General features: G+C 35.5%; 1 protein-coding gene across 1 annotated transcript in view; it reads left to right on the top strand.

Moving 5' to 3' along the window:
* SPTLC1 (serine palmitoyltransferase long chain base subunit 1) overlaps positions 1-21087 on the top strand; it is a 32572-nt gene that overhangs the window by 2919 nt on the left and 8566 nt on the right. Inside the window, exons 3-10 of the mRNA XM_021530397.2 lie at positions 7441-7535; positions 9917-10010; positions 10461-10533; positions 14812-14944; positions 16637-16766; positions 18579-18668; positions 19374-19481; positions 20864-20959. Coding sequence (XP_021386072.1) covers positions 7441-7535; positions 9917-10010; positions 10461-10533; positions 14812-14944; positions 16637-16766; positions 18579-18668; positions 19374-19481; positions 20864-20959 — 819 coding nt within the window. The remainder of the gene's footprint in view (positions 1-7440; positions 7536-9916; positions 10011-10460; positions 10534-14811; positions 14945-16636; positions 16767-18578; positions 18669-19373; positions 19482-20863; positions 20960-21087) is intronic.

Genomic DNA, 21087 nt, shown 5'->3' on the forward strand with positions numbered 1-21087 from the left:
GTCTCACCCAAAGGGTAGCAGCCATTGTCTCTGAATCCCAATGGACATCAGTGACAAATTAGGTCCCTCAGGAATCTGTCCTGGGATCACTGTTATTTAATATCTCAATTAAAATCTTCATTAATTTAATGCCTTAATTAATGGCTTAGATAATGGGATTAAGTGCACCCTCAGCAGATTTGCACATGACACCAAGCTGACTGTTGTGGCTGACATACTTGAGGGAACAAGAAAAAAGTGGGTCTGTGGGAGTCTCATGAGGTTTAACAAGGCAAAGTGCGAGATGCTGCGCGTGGATCAGAGCAACCTCTGCTATCAACACAGTCTGGGGCATGAGCAGATGGAGAGCAGCCCTGTGAGAAGGATTTGGGGGTGCTGGTGGTGAGAGGCTGGACATGACCCAGCCATGGGCACTCCCAGCCCAGAAAGCCAAAGGTGTCCTGGGCTGCATCCAGAGCAGCGTGGGCAGCAGGGGAGGGAGGGGATTCTGCCCCTCTGCTCTGCTCTGGTGAGAGCCCACCTGAACTCTGCATTCAGCTCTGGGGTTCCAGCACAGGGAGGACATGGACCTGTAGGAGTAGATCCAGAGAAGGCCACCAAGATGATCAGAGTGATGAAGCACCTCTGCTATGAGAAAATGCTGAGAGAATTATTTGGGATTAATCATATTGTTTGATTAGCCTGCAAAAGAGAAGGCTTAGGGGTGACCTAAGTGCAGCCTTCCAGCACCTGAAGGGAGCCTACAAGAAAGATGGAGACTATTTACAAGAGTGTATAGTGACAGTACAAGGGAGAATGGCTTCAAAGTGGGAGGTTTAGATTAGATACTAGGTAGAAATTCTTTACTGTGGGCATGGTGAAGCACTGACACAGATTGCCCAAAGAGGTTTTGGATGCCCAGTCCTTGCAAGGTGTTTAAAGCTGAATTGCTTGGGGCTCTGGGCAGCCTGGTCTAGTGGAAGTTGCCCCTGCCAGTGGCAGGGATATTGGAATTAGACACAAATGCTTCTACGACTGGAGGCAGGATGTGAACTTAGCAAGAATCAAGAATGGCTGGTTCCGTTTTGTGCGTGGAAGAGTTTGAATTGATTGTGGGATACTCAAAGTTTGCCATCTTTGATAAGAATAAGAATAAGAGGTGGAATGAATGCAAAGGGACCTCCAGTGTGGTGAAACAATGAGTGCTCATATCATCTAGGAAGATATGCTGCAGCCTTAAAGTGAGCCCAGATTATCCATTCAGAAATTAGTACAGTTCAACTACTGGAGTTGTTGTGTATCAGATAGTTTTCATTTCTAGTGTTTTGGAGGATACATTTTTTTGCTTTTAAGAGTCATTCTCTCTGCAGTAGAATGCAGGAAAAGGCTCTTTGCAACTCTTGGAAAATTTATGACCCAGAAAAGATGAAACATGTCTTTTCCTTACAAAGTAAGAAATTGGGTCATATATCTCTATGTGCATCTTGGATTTTCTCATGCAGCTGCAGGTCATCATCTTAATTCTTTACTGACCATTTTACTGAAGCTGAGGAAAGTACACAGACAAATATGCTATGTGGGGAAGAAAATTATTTTGGGCAATAAACAACTGGGAGACTGCACATGTAGCCAGTCTGCTGCAGTGGAAGAAAGGGTTTAGAAGGGTGTCAGGAGGAAAAATGTGGAAATGGTTTAGGCTTAAATAACCTTACTTTTGCTGGATGACCATATTAAAATTCACTATCAGGACAGCTGTTAACAGGCTTTCTGAAAAATAGAAGCATGCAAATATGTTATTGTTGTGATACTTTTGCTGAGATTTATAGAAACTTTTCTGAGGTTAAAGGGTGAAAAGGAATGTGAATACTAGCAAAAATGCAACCAAGGATTACTTTGTATATTGACTGGATACATTGATTCACACTGTAGATTACAGACTCAAGAAGTTACAGAGTGCTGTGAGTGGTATTGCAGCAAAGGGTTTGACTACTAAAGACACCACTGACTTGTTACCTTTAAAAAATAGCACGGGTGAAATGCTCTTTGTTCTGATCCTGTGTTCAAGTTGGCTGGCTGTGACGATGGTGAAAGTTAAGAGGAACTGACTGTACCATTGTCATTTGAAGACAGAAGTAGTGGTTGCTTTAGGAAGAACTGTATTTGGAAGGAGAGGTCTTGTCTATAGGTAGTTCACTGAAAGTCAGGCATAAACACAGCAGTGTGAATAATGTGAGTACATCTTCAATTGAACAATCGAAGGAGTTAAGCAAACTGATATATCAGTGTCATAGAATGATTCCGTTTCTCTTTCTACAGTGTAGATAATTCTTGTGAAGAGAGCTCATGTATTTTGTGTAGGGGAATAGATGTAAACACACAGAGACATGCCTTCTCCTTAAATTTCATGAAAAATCTGCACCTAATTGGCACTAGTCTGTGTTATGGATAAAGCCCGTGGGCTTGAGCATTGCTCAGCTGCTTACAAAGCAAAGGAAGAGTAAAAGCAAGGAAACTTGTGAGTGAATATAGAATTATTTAATAAGCAGAGGAAAGAAGACAGAAAACAAGACAAATAATGTCTCATGTACCACCTCCAGTGGATGGACCAATATCAGACAGTTCACAAACAAAAGGTGACTAAATTCCTTAAAACCCATCTTTTCCTTTTTATTGCTGTGTGACATCATACAGTATGATGCTTTGGTTAGTGCAAGCCTGATTGTGTCCTTTCCCAATCTCTCGGGCATGCACTGGTCTATTCACTGTGGGAAAAGAGTGTGAGCTGTGCAAAGGCTGTTCAGCAAGAAATACAACTTTAAAGTTTTACCAGCATTGTTTTGGTCATAGCACTGTGTGAGCTGCTATGCAGGAAGTTCCCATCATCACAGCCAGTCTGTTTCATGCAGTGTGGGATCCCATACAGCCAGGCTTCTGTGTGTGTTCATCTACATGTAGAAACATGCCAGCTGTTCAGCAAGGATACTGCTACCGGTTTGCTTTCTGTCTTGTTCTAGTTTGAGTCATGCTGTGGTGTCCTGTCTTTACCACACCAGAAAGAAATACTAGGTTACTCAGGTAGAGCCACTGGAGACAGGCCTGCTGAAGTGATAGAGCACACACTACCTTTGTGCCAGCCACTCATGTAATGGTACTGCAGGTTCCTTTGTGAATTATCGCTGGGAGTACTGCCAGAGCAGAGCTGGCTCCATGTAATAAATATTAATGAAGAATACAATTACTGCACAGCCATCCTAGTGATCTGTTAGGACAAGTCAGTCCTGGGGAACAAGAAGGAAATTATATATATTGTGCAACTTAGTGCACTTAGGAGTCATGCTTCTAAAACCATGAAGAAATTCACCCTGAAGTTGGATTGTAGGTTCAGTTAAATGTGTAGCAAGAGTACTGCGAAATCCAGTGCAGAAATCACCTTTCAACTTGTTAACTCTTATGCTTTGGTAATAATATTTGTAAGTATTCCTACTGCTTATTTTAGAAAATAGTATCTCCCAAGTCATTAACTAAAAAGGTGGAGTGCTTCTCTGATACTGTAAGTTCCTGATAGTTCAGTGTTTTAGGAAACATAAATAAGTCTGTGGCCATACAGGGTGCTAGACATAGATTCTTATGGGCTTTCACACAAAGTAAAATCTGTAGAAAGTGGCAATGAGGACTGAAGTGGGCTGTGGAAGTTTGCATCGCAGCATTTAGCTATGTGTGAAAAGAAGGTGCCTTACAGGTCTGTTTGTCTTTTACTCTGCAGTAAATGGTAATGATACTGAGCTTTTCTCTCAAAATTTCTGAAGTACTAAGAGTCACATCTTCCCACTTGCAAATGGGAGGAAAAGTTGTTTGCTTTGGTTTTAAAATTTCCACTATATTGCAGTAGTAGCATGGGATGCACTTTTTTTGAGTGATACTAGTCAGGAGGCTGGAAAGTTTCTATTTGAGGCAAATGTTTAATGTGTGGCTGAGAAATACATTTACCTTAAGAGCTGTGTTGCAGGAACAGCATTCACAGACTGATCAGATGTTGTTCTATAGGGAATAGCAGAGGTAGTCTGCTCCTGTTAGGTTTTCAGTAATTCTGAGTAGAGACTCCCTAAGCAGGTACTCTTATGTATGAGCATACATACATACTTTGAAAGAAAGAAATTTCTAACTGGCATGCCCATTATTTGTGCCAATTTATTAAATTCTATTACATGTGTCTAGAAATACTGTGAAATTAAAGACTCTGAGGGCCAGTAAATTAGAAGTTTTATTAATCTTTTGATATTAGTGTAGAATATGCATATATGACATTGTTTCAGAACGCTAGTGCTAGCTAAGTACTGTTTTCATTAACAGAATTGCTACCTTTCCTTAAGAATCTGGGTAAACAAGACAACTTTTAAAATAATTTGGGTTTAATGTGTTTACACCCAAATATTTTTCTTACCCAAGGTATATGGCAATTAAAAAGTAAAATCCACAACAGAATACTACCACCTATCATATATGTACGTGTGGTTATCTATGTTATTTAGATAAACAGATTTTAGAATTTTTTTTTTAATGTATAAGTATGCACAAACAAATTCAAGATTCTACTACATGTAGGGTTAGGCTTTAGAGAGTCAGAAAGTTCAGAGTCCAGGGAATACTGGGGCTGGAAAAGTCATGCCTAGGAGATCACAGCAAGGTACCAACATTGCTGCCTCCACACCTTTCTAATATGAGACACCCATGGAGGTGGGGACTTCAGCCTCTGCACCAAGCTTCCTTTATGGTTAGGATTCAGAGACCCAGAAAGCCTAAAGCTAAATGTATAAAAAGGTATGTGTATTGTAATTTATAAAATATAGTTACAAGCATTTTACACATTATATTTTCATGTTTATTATGTATTATCCATAAAATAAAATAGATACACTTTATAATGTTATGTGTATTTTATTTATTTAAAAGTAATTATATAAGGGCAAGAGGAAAAGTTGAGAGATGGGTTCATGTGCACTGCAGTCCAAGAAAATGGAAAGTGAAAGTTTTGAGTTCATTCTCTTCATCAGGTGAATGTTTTCAGTGCAGCAAACTAAGGAGAAATATGCAAATCAAGGATCTATTGATGATGTTAAATTGTGAATTGCAAAGATGGTTTCTCTGTATGTTTGAAAATTATTTTTTTTATATTGCTGTGAAATTTTATCTGTTTAGGAGGTAAAAATTAAAGGTACTTTGATGTTGGGTTACTGCACAAAAGTCAGCTTCTGCCCTGTCTTTTTGTTGAGGGGAAGATGGTCATGTTTATCCTAAGCAGTCAGAATGGCAGGCCAGTGTACTGAGGTATTTGGGGAATGGAAGGAGGAAAGGGTTTGCAGTGTCTAGTCTGCAGTAGTGGGTGGCTGCTTTAGATGGAGATCGGTGCTTGTTTTAATCATCAATGTCTCCAGTCCCCTCCTCTGCTAAGAACTGGTGGAAACAGATGACATAAGATGTGAATATGCAAATATTTGTCCATGAAAAAGCAAAATGCTGTGTAATGGATGAGGAGAATGATTGTGAACTAGAATTAATGAAATGGTGTTGTTTGAAAGGGCAATTGCAATTCTGTATGTTCAAAGTTACGTTAAGAGAAAAATTAGGGTATTGCCATGTCTCATTGTGGCTTGTACCCTCTGCTGTTGAGTTTGTGTGCAGAAAAGATTTTAAAGGGAAGACTAGACACTTCTTAGAAATGAGTGTGACTGGGGGATAGGAATACTAATTAGGAATTGCTTATTATCTTTATGTTCATAGATCTTAACTGCAAGTGGAATGTGCTAATTTACTGTAGTTAGTGTCCATCTATGCATACTTTTTTCTTTCTGCTAAACTCCTTGACAAAAGTGTTTTAATTAAGCTTGTGTCCTCACTAGTTAAGCTGTTTGATGATATTTCGTGCACTTAGCTCAAAAATGTGACTTGAATGAAAAAGCTTAGTACATGCTTACACGGTTTTAATTCTGCTTTCTTTGAAAAAAAAACAAAAAAAAACCAAACAGAATTTAATAGTTTTAAGGCAGAGCAGGCAATATAAAAATGTTCTGTGTTCAGGTCCCAAACAGAAGAAATACCATGAAGTCCTGAAAGATGTGAAGTCTTTCCCTCTGTGGCATTTGATGTCAAATAAAGCTTTTCTTATTTATTCTTCCATAACTGACAGGCTGCACCCACTTCTCACCTGATTTATTCTGCTGCCTAATAAAAACAAAACTCAGTGAACCTCCCCTGCTAAAACCTCAGACTAAAATGAAACACAACACCAACCAACAGCTCTGTGCTCCAAAATGAATGCAAAACTCTTGATCCTATACATTAGGGCTTTGGGGCCTTTCAACAACTACTGCAGGAGCAGTGAAGGCTGCGTGAGCACATGTCCTGCTTTGTGATTGTCAGAAGTCTTTTTTGAACTCTTTTGGCAAGGTATAAGATACTACTGGGCAACTGCCACACAGGATGTGGTTTCTCAATAGCATCAGCCAGTCTAGGTTGGGACTGGGACTCTTGTTGTGGGTTCTGGTTTAGTTACATATCCCATCCTGCTTTTGCTGACTTAGTTTTCATCTGGATCTGAATAAGGCTTTTGTCTGTTTTTTTAGCTGCTTCTGCCAGCACAAGGAATGTTTGGACAGGAGAAGACTGCACAGTAGCAGCTGCTGGCTTGCAGTGTGGTGGGTCAGCACCCTTAGTGTAAAATTATGTCTTAGATTTTTTATTTTCCATCCAGATAGTATGGTATAGAGATACCCACTAGTGTTGTGAGGTGAGGATGGAATTTTCTTTCTTGGGCTATGGTTGTGGTTTCAGTCTAAGATTAATGTGAATTTAGGTGCTACTTTGAAAATTGATGTGACCTCAGTATTCCTCCATAGTTAGGTGTACAATATGTGGTTTAGCAGTTGTTGTTACCTTTTCTTGAGCATTTGACAGTTTTTCTTCAATGTATCCTTCTCACATACTTGTTACTTTGCTGAATACTTTTATGCCAGTGTTCTTGAAACAGCACTTTTGAAGACTTGAGAATATAAATTGAGGCATTCTATATTAAATTTTTATGAATTCATATTCAGTTACATAAACTGTAGAGGAGAATTTTCATATTTAACAGGTTGAATTAAACAGTATTTATTAAAATTTGGCAGGGACATCATGTTAGTATCTCATCTCTTGATTATAGTGTAAGATCTTTAATACACAGACACACGTGGTCTGTATTTCTTTATATCTTATTCCCTTTCTGATTTCATAATTGTGAGCCTCTCATTTAAAAATTCTGAGATAATACCAATTTTAAGTGTTTCAGAAAGGTAACATGTTCTAGTGTACATGATTTCTAATGCTTGTTATGTTTCTAATAATTGTTATCAACTGTTTATTAATGCATAATGTATTTTCTAGGGGAATTCCCTTCTCAAACAGTATTTCTTTTCTCCTGATCAGGAAAAAGAAGAGTTGATTGAAGAATGGCAGCCAGAGCCTCTTGTACCTCCTGTACCAAAAGATCACCCAGCTCTCAATTACAACATTGTTTCAGGGTAAATGTAACCAAAATTACTCCTGTTTACTTATTTAAACTCAAATACTTGAGATCCATATTCTACAGTATATTGCATATTAAGCATTTCTATAGCCTTAAAACCTTTAATAAATGAATTGCATTTTTAGAGACCAGGACCAAATTTGCCTATGAAGAGGCAAATTATTTTTTTTTTTTTTTCCAATATTTGGGGTTGGAGAAGGAGTATTGTATCTTTGCCTTCATTTTTCTGTTGTTTTCTATTGTTTGGTATTAATTTGTTTCACATTGCCTGAAAACATGGACTTAGTCCTCTAAAATTGGATACCACCTTCTTACATCATCACAAATCACTTGAAAAGAAATTTTGTGTGTAGCTGCTTGGCACTTTTCTGTGGTTTCAGCCCAGCCAGCAGCCAAGCCCCATGCAGCCACTCACTCCCCCATCAGTGGGATTGGGTATAGAATTTGAAGGGTTGTGGGTTGAGATGAAGAGTTTTACAGGGAAAGTAAAAGCCATGCTTCCCATGGGCAAGCAGGTGCTCAGCCGTATCCAGGAGATCAGGGCCACATCACATATAATATTTACTTGGGAACACAAATGACATCACTCCAAACATGTCCTCCTTCTTCTTCTTTCCCCCACTTTATATACTGAGCATGTCATGTGGATGGACCAAAGGGTCACTTTGGGTCACCTGTCCTGTCTGTGTCTCCTTCCAACCTCCCATGCCCTTCTAACTTCCTTGCCAGTGTGGCAGTTTGAAAAGTAGAATAGGCTTTGGCTCTGTGGAAGCCCTGCTCAGCAATAACAAAATCATGTCTATATTATCAACCCTGTGTTCAACACAAATCCAAAACACAGCCTCATACTAGCCATCGTTAAGAAAATTGACTCTACCCCAAACCCAGCACACACTTCATTAAAAATTGTTTTTCTTTGGACAATCAGAATTGGAAATGCTGGATGGTAAAGCTTTTCTGTGAGGAAATTTATGGCTCGGTTTTGCTTTCTTGTGTTACAAAGTTTTTAAAATGTCTGATGACTTAAGCAAGAGTCACATTATTTCAGAAATTGCTTTGAAGATTCTTTTTTACAATCTTCAGATTTGCATGTCACTAGCTTTTACTTGGTAAGCATTCATAATATCTTCCTATTGACACTAATAATTTGAAATAATTTAGTGTCATAGTGAGGTCCATTTTGATAGTTCTACTACCACAGAGAAGTCTGCCATGTAAAAGTTATACCTGTTTTAATTAACTGTGATGCAAACAATTCTTCTGTTATTCTTCAGAATTTTGAAACAAACTGTACTGTAGAGTTAAAGGAAGTGTTGACTCTTTTAAAAAATAGAACAAATATATTTTAGAGTGATTCAGAAAATGTTTTAGTTATTAGAACTTTCTAGTCCTTATAGCTAGGAAATGTATTGTGACAGAATGCTAATGTGTTGTGGCTGTTAAACTCAACAGTGGCTGTGGGGAAAACTTGACATTTGTCTTGTAATATTTAAGCTGCTTCCCCACAAGTTGCTCAAATGCTGTAAACTGTAACTTTGACTGTAAACTTAAAACATGTTTCAGAGTTAATACTTATTGTAACGATGTATATAATTGCCAAAACAGGTTTGCTTATAGAATAGGGTATACAGATATGATGCTTGTATTTAAAGGGATAATATTTTACTTATTCCAATTCTTTTGTTGGTTTTTTTTTGTTTGTTTGTTTACCTGTATCACAATTTTTAAGGTCAGAAAATTTTTGCCCTTTGCTTCATGTATATTATACTCTTGTTCATTTGCTAGTAGTGTGTGTTTTCAGACTTTCTCTGTTTCTTGATTATATAAATTACTCAAAACAGTACAGATTAAACTGAGTTGGAAACTTGAAATGATAGCTGATACAATAGTTTCATCCACTTACAGCCACTACCTGTATTTCAATAGCAGTATCCGTAGATAATAGGTATTCTGGGGTTGCTTTATGACAAAAAACATTGATTTGGAATTAATTTTTCAATTGGAAGTAAGAGCAGTGAGGTGTCCTTTTCATTTTTAGTACTTCTTGAAAATATATCACTTTGCTTTTAAAAGAGAAGTTTTACATGTCTCTTCAGGGATCGTCTTTCTATGAATTAAATTTTCAACAAGGAATCATTAAATATCTCAAGAAACTAGTTACAGTTTCTTTATTAAATTATAGGAATATAGGTTTTGTTGAGTATATTTGTGACTTCACATTGAACTTAAGTACTGATTGGCAACTGCAAGAAGTAGAAAGAGGGAATCTTGAAAAACTTGTGTGCCTTCTGTTGTTGAAAACAGAATTCCTGTATTAATTGCTTATGAACATGACAACTCTTCATTCATAACAGTAGGTCTATAATTGTTTTTCAGTCCTCCTACCCATATAATCACTGTTAATGGCAAGGAATGTATAAACTTTGCATCATTTAACTTCCTTGGACTTTTGAATAATGAAAAAGTTAAGGTGAGTTATTCCAGTTATTCTATTTGTGTGATTATTCCTCTTTTACTTTGTATGTTATCTGGGGATAAAGAATAGAGAAAGCATAAACTTCATCAATAACCTATATTATGAAAGCAGAAAGTAAGATTATAAATCTCGTAATGTTGCACTGGTCAAGTTTGTATTTTTACTGAAGTTTAATCTGGTATACTTATTGCACACCTAGTTGATTCTCAAGTTAGATTAGTATTTAATGTCCTTAAATATTAGAATAAAATGAGTGATGCTTAAACAGTTGTCTAAAGAAGTTTCGAGGTGAAATTAGTTATAAAATTCAGTAAATTATTATACTTTCTGTGAAGCAGGTCATCTTACATGATACAAAAAGTCATCTGTGTACATTGGTGTAAAATTATCAGTGTATAGGAAATCTAATGTAGAAGCATTTCACGTAATTCTTTCCTATTAAAGAGTGCGGCCCAGTCTTCTCTGAAGAAATACGGTGTTGGCACTTGTGGGCCCAGAGGATTCTATGGTACTTTTGGTGAGTAACTTTCTTTGATCTGCCTTTAAACATGTTTAGACTAGTTTGGTAAGTCAGCCAAAATAGTCCAATATATAAGCAAAAAGTTGTTTGTATTGCTCTGAAGAACAGTTATCCTCTAACACACATTTTACTGTAGTTGTTGAGGATTAGTAGCATTTATTCTTTCTGGCTTTGTTTCTTATTATTTTATCTCCTTTCTTACTCTTTCTAATGCTGGTCTTTGAAAAGAATTATAATCTGTTGTAGTTCTGGTAACTGTAGTAGAAAGAGAAAATAAACATATTAGAATTCAGTAATTCACGGTGACTGAAAGTGTCAATGTAAATTAAACATTCTACGGGCACCACAAGGGGGCAGTCTGATTTCTGTGATAGCTGATGGAACTACTTCTGATAACTAAGGTAACTACTGATGCTGTAGCCAGAATGAAGTTTTCCACTACTGATAACTTTAGTGTTGTAATTGAGAGATTTTATTACCTGGGCAGATGTTATTAAGGTAAGGGTTTTTTTTTCCATTCTTTTTAAGAAGTAGTAAGTACTTAAATATTGGGTCTGGACATAGTTCTTCACAGGCATTTATATTTTGAAATATTCCATGGAAGCCAAAGAGTTATACATGAATAGCTGCATAGTTACAGGCTAAAACCATCAACTCATTTTGTGAACTTTCCAGTATCTCCCCAGAGATGATGGAATTCAGAGAGGATCTGTACTCAAATTATTTCATAGAGTTAACTTCCTGTAGCCTTAACTTGAATTTGAGACAAACTTGAGCTTTTCTTGGTTAATCAAGCTAGTTCCATAAGTGATCATCTAGTTGCTATACCTACTTTGATTTGATATGTCTATCTATCAGAACAGGTTTGAATCTTGATATCAATCTTAGAAATTGTTCATTAGCTTAGAACCATAATTTGCTTCTAATTAATGTACTGGTGGCCCACTGATTAGTATAGAGAGTTTATAGGAAACTAGATTCCTGCAGTGATCCAGTTCAGCAGTGGTCTGTTGGAATTCATATAGGCTTTTCCCTTCCCTTCAAAACAGTGAAGTGCTCAAAAAACCTGTGGAATAATAATAAGTTTTTGAATCCAAGCTGGTTTTAAATTTTGTGAAGTCTTTCACTTGGTTTTCTTCTAGCAATTATTGGAAAAAGACAGAATCTTTGGGTTGTTTCCTGCCCTCTTTGAAGGGCTAATCAAAAGATGTAAACTATAGATTTTGCTGTTCATTGTCTCCTGAAGTTTTTCCGTAAGCGCTCCGTAAGGCATGTTATCTGTGCCATTGGTACTTGACAGCAGTAGAGAAGAAGTGATATTATACTCACGCATTTGAGGTGTCATCTTTTACACATAAAATAATGGAGGCTTCATTTTAAATGGTAGGCAGGCTTCTGCTCTACTTGTTCAATCTGAAATTGCCTTCCTGTTTTCACCTAACTTTACAGATTTGAGTGTGGCAGGATTATGAATCTATGAGAAGAAACACTTTTTGCATTATTGTGTGCCTTAAACATTTCACACAATTTTTCATGTACTGGAACTTTGATAAATGGATCATGTTCTGTGCAAACTATACACAGTTTCCTCTTACATTCCTATGTGGAATTTAACTGATGGTTGTTGATTATTACTGCTTAGATTTATCCCCTCTTAGGAGCTGATATTTCATATCAATATTAGAGATCTCTATTTGAAATGTAGATACTGTGTTATAATTTATTTTGAATGGAGATTTGGTTCTTCATATCTATGCCACTTTGAAGATAATAAATAGATTTAGTGAGTCAAGGCATTTTTTATTTTGTTTTGTATCCCTGAAATATGTATCTGTGCCTTTATCCTATAATGAGCATGAAATATTTTTATACTTACATATACCTGAATATTTGTGGGTATTTTCCCCATAATTCTCATTTATTCAGTTTTTGACTTCCATGTGAGCATATACTAGGCATTAAAGAGGCATTTCATACCAGTTTTTAACAATATTAGCTTTATTAACATTTCATAATAGCATAGAAAGCTGTTCCAGTGTTGTCTCCCTCTGTGCAAATGTACTTCAGGTAGTGTTTGCAGTTTCATTTAAGCTCAGCTATTCCAAGTGGAGTAACCAGGCTAAAAGCAAATCATTACAACAAAAGGAGAGTCAGATAGTATCTGGATTTTATCACAATAAAACCTTAATATTGTCTTAGCCCTTTTCAACCTCATGGTTAAACAAAGCATTCATACCCTTATGTAATATATGCCAAGTGTATGTCATTTGGAACTTACATGTTCTTGCCCTTGGCAAAATTTCCTTAGGCTTACAAGACTTTTTTCCATAGCACAAACCTGAGTAGATTTTTTAGCTGCCCTTCCTGACACTACTTGTTTTGCCCACTGTTTTTTACCTAGACCTTGCTTAGTGTAATGGTGGTTGTTCCTGAATAAGGCTCAGTGAGAAGGATGCAGTTTCTGATTATGAGCAGTGATGGTTTTGTCATGTTTTTCAGTTAAATTGTGTAAGTGGTCACTCAAAACATTTTTCTTCATTAGGTATCAATAGCTGATCACTCAAGAATAACAGTTCAGTTCTTTTTTCCCCTAATTTTTTATTCTCTATTGATGAGGCTTCAAAAATAAATATTTTGGACTGAATGTTGTTTATATTGCATGTTTTAAATGCTATGTGGCCAGTCTGTTTTTTAAAATTTTGTTACTGCTGATCTTTGTTGGGCTTTTTGTTCAATAAATCAAAGGTCATCCCACCTTTTTGGAAGCCTGATTGAAGATTGTTTATTGATTCTGAAGTCCATGTAGCAATGACATAAGAAAAAGACACAAATATTCTGGAAATAGACTATTTGCAATCTCAGTCATAAATAGATGAGAATTCCAGTCAGTATCCTCCCTTCAGAAGTCTTTGGAGAGGAAGGGCTTTTCTAGATATCCCTGAACATTTGGTGTATCTAGTGCAGCTAGATTAAAATAACAGGGTGCAAAACAAAAGTTCCAAATAATGAATGATTAATTGATTTCATTTAAAAGCAGTGGGAAAACCATTTTCTTTCTGATCTATTTTTTAATGCCCAGGTGAACATCAGGAAAGGATTGTTGAGGATTTATATTTTGTGTGCTATGGATAGAATTGCTCTTTTCTGTGACTGGGGGACTGTTGTTTGAATAAATACCCTTTGACTTCATGTCAGATGGCTGTGTCCTTTTGGGGAAAGATTATGCTAGCTATATTTAGTATAGCAAAGTTGGGATTTATATGATATCCTTCCTTTCTGCACTCATTCTCTTGGTGTCTGGTCAGAAAGAGCAACACTGACATAACCATACCCCACAGACTTCTTGAAGAATCTTTACATATAACTGATGTTGCTTTATTTGATTTTAGTGTTGGTGAACTTCCAGTAATTGCAAAAAGTTAACACTTGGCCACTGGTAGTCTTTCAGATCACACAGTAATGATCTCTGCTTGTTTCCAGTTGACAAAAGGCATAATTATCTGTCTATTGCTAGCAGAAGCAGATAGAGGCAAGAGTGTTAGACAGTCAAAATAACATTTTGTCTGATAGAGGTTATTTTGCTTAGGCAGAGTACTTAATATTGTGGATACCTTTGTGCAGCAACAATCCACTCACCATGTGGTATTACAATTTTTACTATATTGATTTTTGACATGGGTCACTTTGACCAAATTGATTTGGGAAATGCTGTGTGTTTGATTGGGTCAATATATCTTAAGGGTGAATAATCTCTGGCTTGGAGGTGTGACCTTTTCAATGGGCTAGAGTGTGTTCAGGAGATCATTTATGACTTGTCTGACAAGAGCAGTGTTCTGATATAATGATAGCTATGCTTATGTAGAGGAAGTGTCAGCTTGGAAGGACTGATTATCTGCCAACAGGACCGCATTAATAGCTATAAATTACATAATTTGTTTTCTGACTGTAGTAACTGTGCTCACCAGTCGCAGTCCAAGAGTGCTGCATCTTTTTTTGTCTAATCACAAGTAGGTTTTAACAACTTTGGTGTAAGAACATTAGAGAATCATGTTGCATAAATATTTTCAGATCTGTCAAAACTTGTGATTAATCACAGGTTACTTGTCAGTTTAAGTGAAGCTAGATTGGTTGAAACTGGGTTTTGGGAAGTTACTTGTTTTAATATTATTCTTACAAAGGTTCTGTTTGCTTCAATTAGATGATTTCTAAAAGTAATGGTAGATTTTTTGGATATAAAAACAAGCTAGCTGTATTTTTGATTTTTCTCTCAAATAGATGTGCACTTAGAATTAGAAGAACGTCTAGCAAAATTCATGAGGACAGAGGAAGCTATTATATACTCATATGGATTTGCCACAATTGCCAGTGCTATCCCTGCATATTCAAAGAGAGGGGACATTGTGTTTGTGTAAGTATTGTTTTCTAATTGCTTTCTTCTTATTTTTAATGTTTTTTAAACATATTGTTGAACATTTTGAAATATTGCTGGTTTTGATCAAGTAGTACATTTTGTAGTACAAACTTCAAATATTTTTTCTGTGCCAAATATTACAAATCATTTATTGTTTTCATTGTGAAAGCTCAGATGTGGGCACTTGGCTGCAAAAAAAGCAAAATAACTTGTGCATTCAAATACTAACATAATTCTAATAATTAATTTTCTTCTTAAATGATACAGTTATACTTTTTCTCCTGTCTACTGCTGGCTTTTCACCTTTCTTCCAGGAGTGTTGTTCCCCTCATGTCTATTTGCAATGGAGTAGCTTGTTAAATATTGGTATATCTTAAAATTACAGAATAATAGCTATGCAGAAGCAAAGAAATGATTTGGCAGGCCTAGTATCTGGTACCTAATAATAGCCAGTCATGATTTGTCTAGGGAAGATTCAATAGCCAGGAGAAGCAATGTAACAAAGCTCAATTTACTCTGCCAAAGAAGAGGGTTTGGACTTAGTAAGAATGGATGGATTTTGTCTTCTGATTCATTCAGTACCTTAGATCTTTAATATACTCAGTGTTTCTATGACATGCAAATGGTTAACTTGAACATTTTTTGAAAAATATGAAGAAATACCTGTTTTAAATATAATACCTACTAACTTCTATCAATGCTTTTGACTTTTAGACAGGGATTTTCCCTATACATTTTCCCTCGGGAGTAGGGAATGAGTGTCAATGTGGGGCTCAGCTGCCTGCTGCAGTTACAACACAATGGTGCTTTTGTATTTGCCAAAAATCTCTCTTTGGTGCTTTCTTTTCTAAGTGTAAGGCTTGCTGCCCATTTGACCTCTTTACAGAAGTTCTTTCATAATTCAATCATGTTTTTTGATTGTCTTTCATTGTCTTCTGGATCAGGGTTTTTGAGACAAATGCCCAGGATTGTGCACACAACTACTCAAGGATGCCAGTGTACTCTAGATTTAGTGTTATCATACTGTTCAACTTCTCATTGACAAAATATCTAACTGTATTTGAAAGCACTTGAAATTACTGCATTTAGCATATGCAGGTTTGGTTTAGTTGCCACTTATATAAGATTAATTGACCTAAGTAGCTGTGAAATTGCATACCCCAGCATAGTTGGAAATTTGCTGTTCCAGCATTTAAAAATGGGGACTAGTTCTTTGGATGTGGAGATATTATTTCTCAAAGGATATTAAAATGGAGGTTTTTTTGTATTTGGAGGACTACAGTTAATGTTACAGGCACATCTTTACACTTCTTTTCTAAGACCCAGAGCAAAGAAGTGAGAGGTTTCTTGGATGATTACTGTGGTATTCTACCTAGTCCATGGAATGCTATGCTGAAACTGCTGTCATGTACAAACAAAAGGATGAGTGTAGTTAAAAAAAAAAAAAAAAACAAAAAAAAACCCAAAAACATATTAGCTTGCTTTTAGTGTCTGTAATTCATATAAAATTGAGAAGCTTTGAATTGAGTTTTCAAAATGTCAATAAAATATATAGTGCTTTAAAACATCTGGTTTTGTCTACACCTGAGTACAAATATCTGCTCAAAAAAAGACAAGGCCTAATAGCCAGATTTCTTTGAATAACTGCACCGTGTTTAACTAACTTAGAAGAGTTTGCTATATTTACAGAGATGAAGCTGCCTGCTTTGCTATTCAGAAGGGATTACAAGCATCTCGTAGTAACATCAGGTTATTTAAGCATAATGATATGGCTGACCTTGAACGACTGTTGAAAGAACAAGAGACTGAAGATCAAAAGGTACCATTCCTTTGAAGAAATATTTGTACTCTTTTGTACCACCTCCCCCATATTTTTTTACTGAGTCGTGTAATTGAATGGATGCAGTGCTTAAAGGCAGCTAGTTGGTTTTCATAAGTCTCTATTGAGCAGTTAATGTTACTTATTTAATTAAGATTTTTTTTAAAGTATTTATTTATTTGCATTTGTCTTCTTAACCCCTAGAACTGAGCTCACAGACATTAGTAGCAGGGAATATCTTTACAGGCAGATGACTGACATGAGATAATGTTTTTCTTTTCTTTAAAAACTATTAAAGAGCTTTTTTTTTTAGTATCTCTGAGAAATTTATGTAACTGTATTTACCTAATACATCATACAAGTTTACTATCCCTTTGGATGCCACACTATAAAATTAGCACAAAAATGCCTAGTCTTTTATAGAATCAATAGGGTTGATTTTTTCTCAGTCTTCCCCTATTGTGCATTCAATTCTTAAGATGTTCTCTCTTGTGAAAAATTTGAGTTGGTTTGATGGCTTGCTTCTCATTCTGATAGTAATGCAAAAGAATGTCCAAAAGCAGTTACTAAGATCAGGATAGGAAAGTGTAGATTAACTTCATTAAAAGAGTTTTAAAAGAATTAACTGAGTAGCTATCACGATTGTATGGCTTGTTCGCAGAATGCTGGCAAGTTACAGATAATTGAAAGAAAGCTGGTGGTGTGATAAGACCTACAAAAAGTAAAGTAGATAAACTGTCAATCAGCATAACATCAGTGTAAATCAGTAACGGATCTGATTAATAGCATATTTATAGATAACATACTAGTTAATGTACCTTCATGAAAAATACATTTTGGCAGATAATCTTTACATGAGTTTTTAGATGTGGTTTTCAGACTAATTTGTGTAACACATTTGGTTTGTTAGAGCAGAGTGCTTTGAGTTAGCTACATGGTTAAAGTTTCTTACTGTAATTAGCTGAATGTGAACATATAATTGGTGGGCATGAGCTTAATACAGACCATGTGTGTATAACTAAGACATACTGACTAGAAAAGGGTAGGTCATATCTTTAGAGTTGGTAAAGCCTGTAGAACCTACTGTGACTAGTTTGGTACCTACCACATAGAAAAGTTAAATAGATGTTTCTGAATCTTTTCACAAGAACTGAAAAATGAAAGAAGTGTGACCAAATGTCCTTGATCAGACAATATCAATAAGGTTCAAAGGAAATAACAGAGAAATGGCATTTTAAAACAGCAAAACTGGAATTATACCAGTTGAAATTTAGCAGAAACAAGTAAAAGCTATTTTAATGGTCTGTATTGTATCCAGAGATCAGACAAGGACTTTGTAACATGAGTGTTAAGAATACTTTTGCATTGTGTTTTACAAAGGCACTACTTGTAAGAGGTTTGTGCTGCATTGTGAATCCTGGTGCTCAAAACACTTGTCGAAAAGTCTTCTAAATGCTGAGAATAATGATGAGTATAATAGAGATCAAGATTTGTAGTTACATTTGTTGAATTTTATTCATAAAGTTCAAATGGATTGGTTATGATTTGTTGCAAAACAAGGCCTCTTAAATCATGTGTAGAAGTCAAAAGCTTTGAAATTATTACACAATAAATAAAATAAAAGACAAAAGTAGTCCAGTGAGTAATTTCAACTTTTGTTACAGATATAAAATACTAAGTTTAAGCTTAAGTAACAGCTTATGTGAAAAAGTGGCCATTCACTTCAGAAAAATCTTCCCTATAAAAAAATACTTTGAGCTTTGCTTGTTTAGTAGCAATTAATATAAACTAAAACCATATCTTTCCCTGAAGAATCCTCGCAAGGCCCGTGTAACTCGAAGGTTTATTGTAGTGGAAGGATTGTATATGAACAGAGGAGACATTTGTCCTCTTCCAGAGCTGGTAAGTGGTTTTAGTTTGCCTTTTGAATTGCATATGAAAGCATGTGGCTAATGAAATAGTGTTGCCTACATAGAAAAGTTCTGTATGAGTATTTTTGTTTACCTCCCTGCTCTCTCATATGTTCATGAAATGGTGATTCCAAGCCTTAACCTTGTTTGGAAACTTCTGATTAGGATTCTGAAGCTATTGAGACTTAAAAATAGTGTCTGGCTGTGGACTTAATTTTTATCCTGTAAAATACAGTGTATTTTCAGCTACACTGTATGATACTTGATAGTTAAATTATGTTATGTCTAAAAAAAAAAAAGAAAAAACTTTCAAATAAACCTTCCTAGAAATGTCAGAAATAGTGACTCCAAGGAAAATATTTGCTATTCAGCAAAAAATGGCTTTTTATGCAGGCTCTATTCTTGTAGATGATGGAAGAAATAGTGTAAAAATGCATTGTCTTGAACATACCTGAGAATCCGTTTAAAAAAAGAGGTTTTTTAATATATGAACATTTATAAAATTTGTTTTAGTATTACATGGTGGAGTAATTTTGAAGGCTTTTAAAATGTCATAATGACAGAACAGAACTCTAGAACTGACTTTTATGCAGTATTCAGTATTCAGAATGTTGTTGTTGTCTTTCTTTACCTTATCTCCCCCATGCATTTTGTCACCAAATTCTGACTTGTATTTATGAAATTTTCTTTGTTTTAGATAAAATTGAAGTATAAATACAAAGTTAGAATATTTTTGGAGGAGAGCCTTTCCTTTGGAGTCCTTGGAGAACACGGAAGAGGAATTACGGAGCACTTTGGAATAAATGTATGTACTTTTTTGTTGTGATTGAGAGATTTGTACAGAAGCAAGTTGTGCAATTGTTATCTAATGCCTGTGCCATTAACAAATAGTTTCAATAGTTTAAATGTTCAGTAAACATTTAAATATAGGTGTTTTTAAAATGTATATATATATTTAGATAATAGTATTTTTTAGCAGTCCTTGAAATAATTTTATTATCTTTACTGACAAAGATAACAAAAGAACTTTTACAATGCATAATTGTATCCTTTTTTTGGACACTTCATGAGATAACAAATACTGTCTTTTCCAGCTACTTACACTTAAAAGAGTCACTCTGGCACAGAAATATTTGAGGTCTTGGAGTAAATAAGAAAAATCTTTGCAGTATATAGCCATCCTATTTTGGTCTTTTGCCTTTTACTCCAGCAGGGAAAAATAAGATAAAACTTCTGATGGTTCTTTCAAAGGTGTTAATTGTAGTACTTTACCAGCAGATTCAGCCAAACTATTTTTCCAAGGGTCTACTTTTCACAGTGTTTACACAGCTGAGAAGTACTTTGGAAATCCAAAGTTATATTCTTGCAGCTGCTTACTACCATCCTGGGCTGAGGGGAAGGAAGAAGTGCTTTTTGTTTGCCAGTGTTCCAGTGTGGAGCATCTTTCACTTCATTCTCACTGTGTCTGTATTCAGCTTGGAAGAGAAACAACACATTCAGAAAACTCATTCTGTCTTCCTCTTTGTCCTGTTGTTTTCACTTAATACCAAACATGGAAAAGAGAAGCTTAATTTAGGATAGGAAACAGTGTTACTGTGATACATGCCAACTGCTATCTGATTAGCTGATAGCAGCTAATTAGCTATGTTAAATCCTTTCCAATTAATTGACTTTTATGTTAAATTAATTTACAGACAAAATCTTTTGAAGCCTGGCTAAAGAAAATATTTGCAACTAACAAGTGAAATAACACAACTGGGCCTCTAATGTTCTATTTTAATTAAATTTATGCTTAATTTTTATCACATTCTATCTCCTAATGACTACAGGGGGGCTACTTATACTCTTAAAGGACACTGCCACTCTGACTGTATTGTGGAATTGTCACCAGCATCTAAATAATTTGTTTTATCTCTCTGTGTTCTTCACATTGCAATGCTTGGAAGAGAGAGATCATACACAATTTATTTACAGTTCCATAAATCTCAATTTCTCAAATGTCCTTTCTGTTTTGATTAAAATTATTATTTCAGTTGTACTTTCATTTTATTATGTCATGGTTTGGTGGATCTTGGATCTTCTCTAGTAGTCATGGTAATATGAAACCAGATGTATCTTTAATAGATTAACTTATAGTCTTGATGCAATCAAAAGCATATTTTAATAATTTGTTAATTTAACTGACAGATTGATGATATAGATCTTATTAGTGCAAACATGGAAAATTCACTGGCTTCTATTGGTGGATTTTGCTGTGGAAGATCTTTTATTATTGACCATCAGGTAAGACAGATCTCTTTACAAATAGTCTGGCACTATTAGTTACATATATGTGAGAGTTAATTATTAATATCCATTTGCAAGTATGATATAGGTAATTATGCTGTATTTATATTATATGCTGTCTGGTT

The sequence above is a fragment of the Lonchura striata genome, chromosome Z (assembly GCF_046129695.1).
Source record: "Lonchura striata isolate bLonStr1 chromosome Z, bLonStr1.mat, whole genome shotgun sequence".
NCBI lineage: Eukaryota > Metazoa > Chordata > Aves > Passeriformes > Estrildidae > Lonchura > Lonchura striata.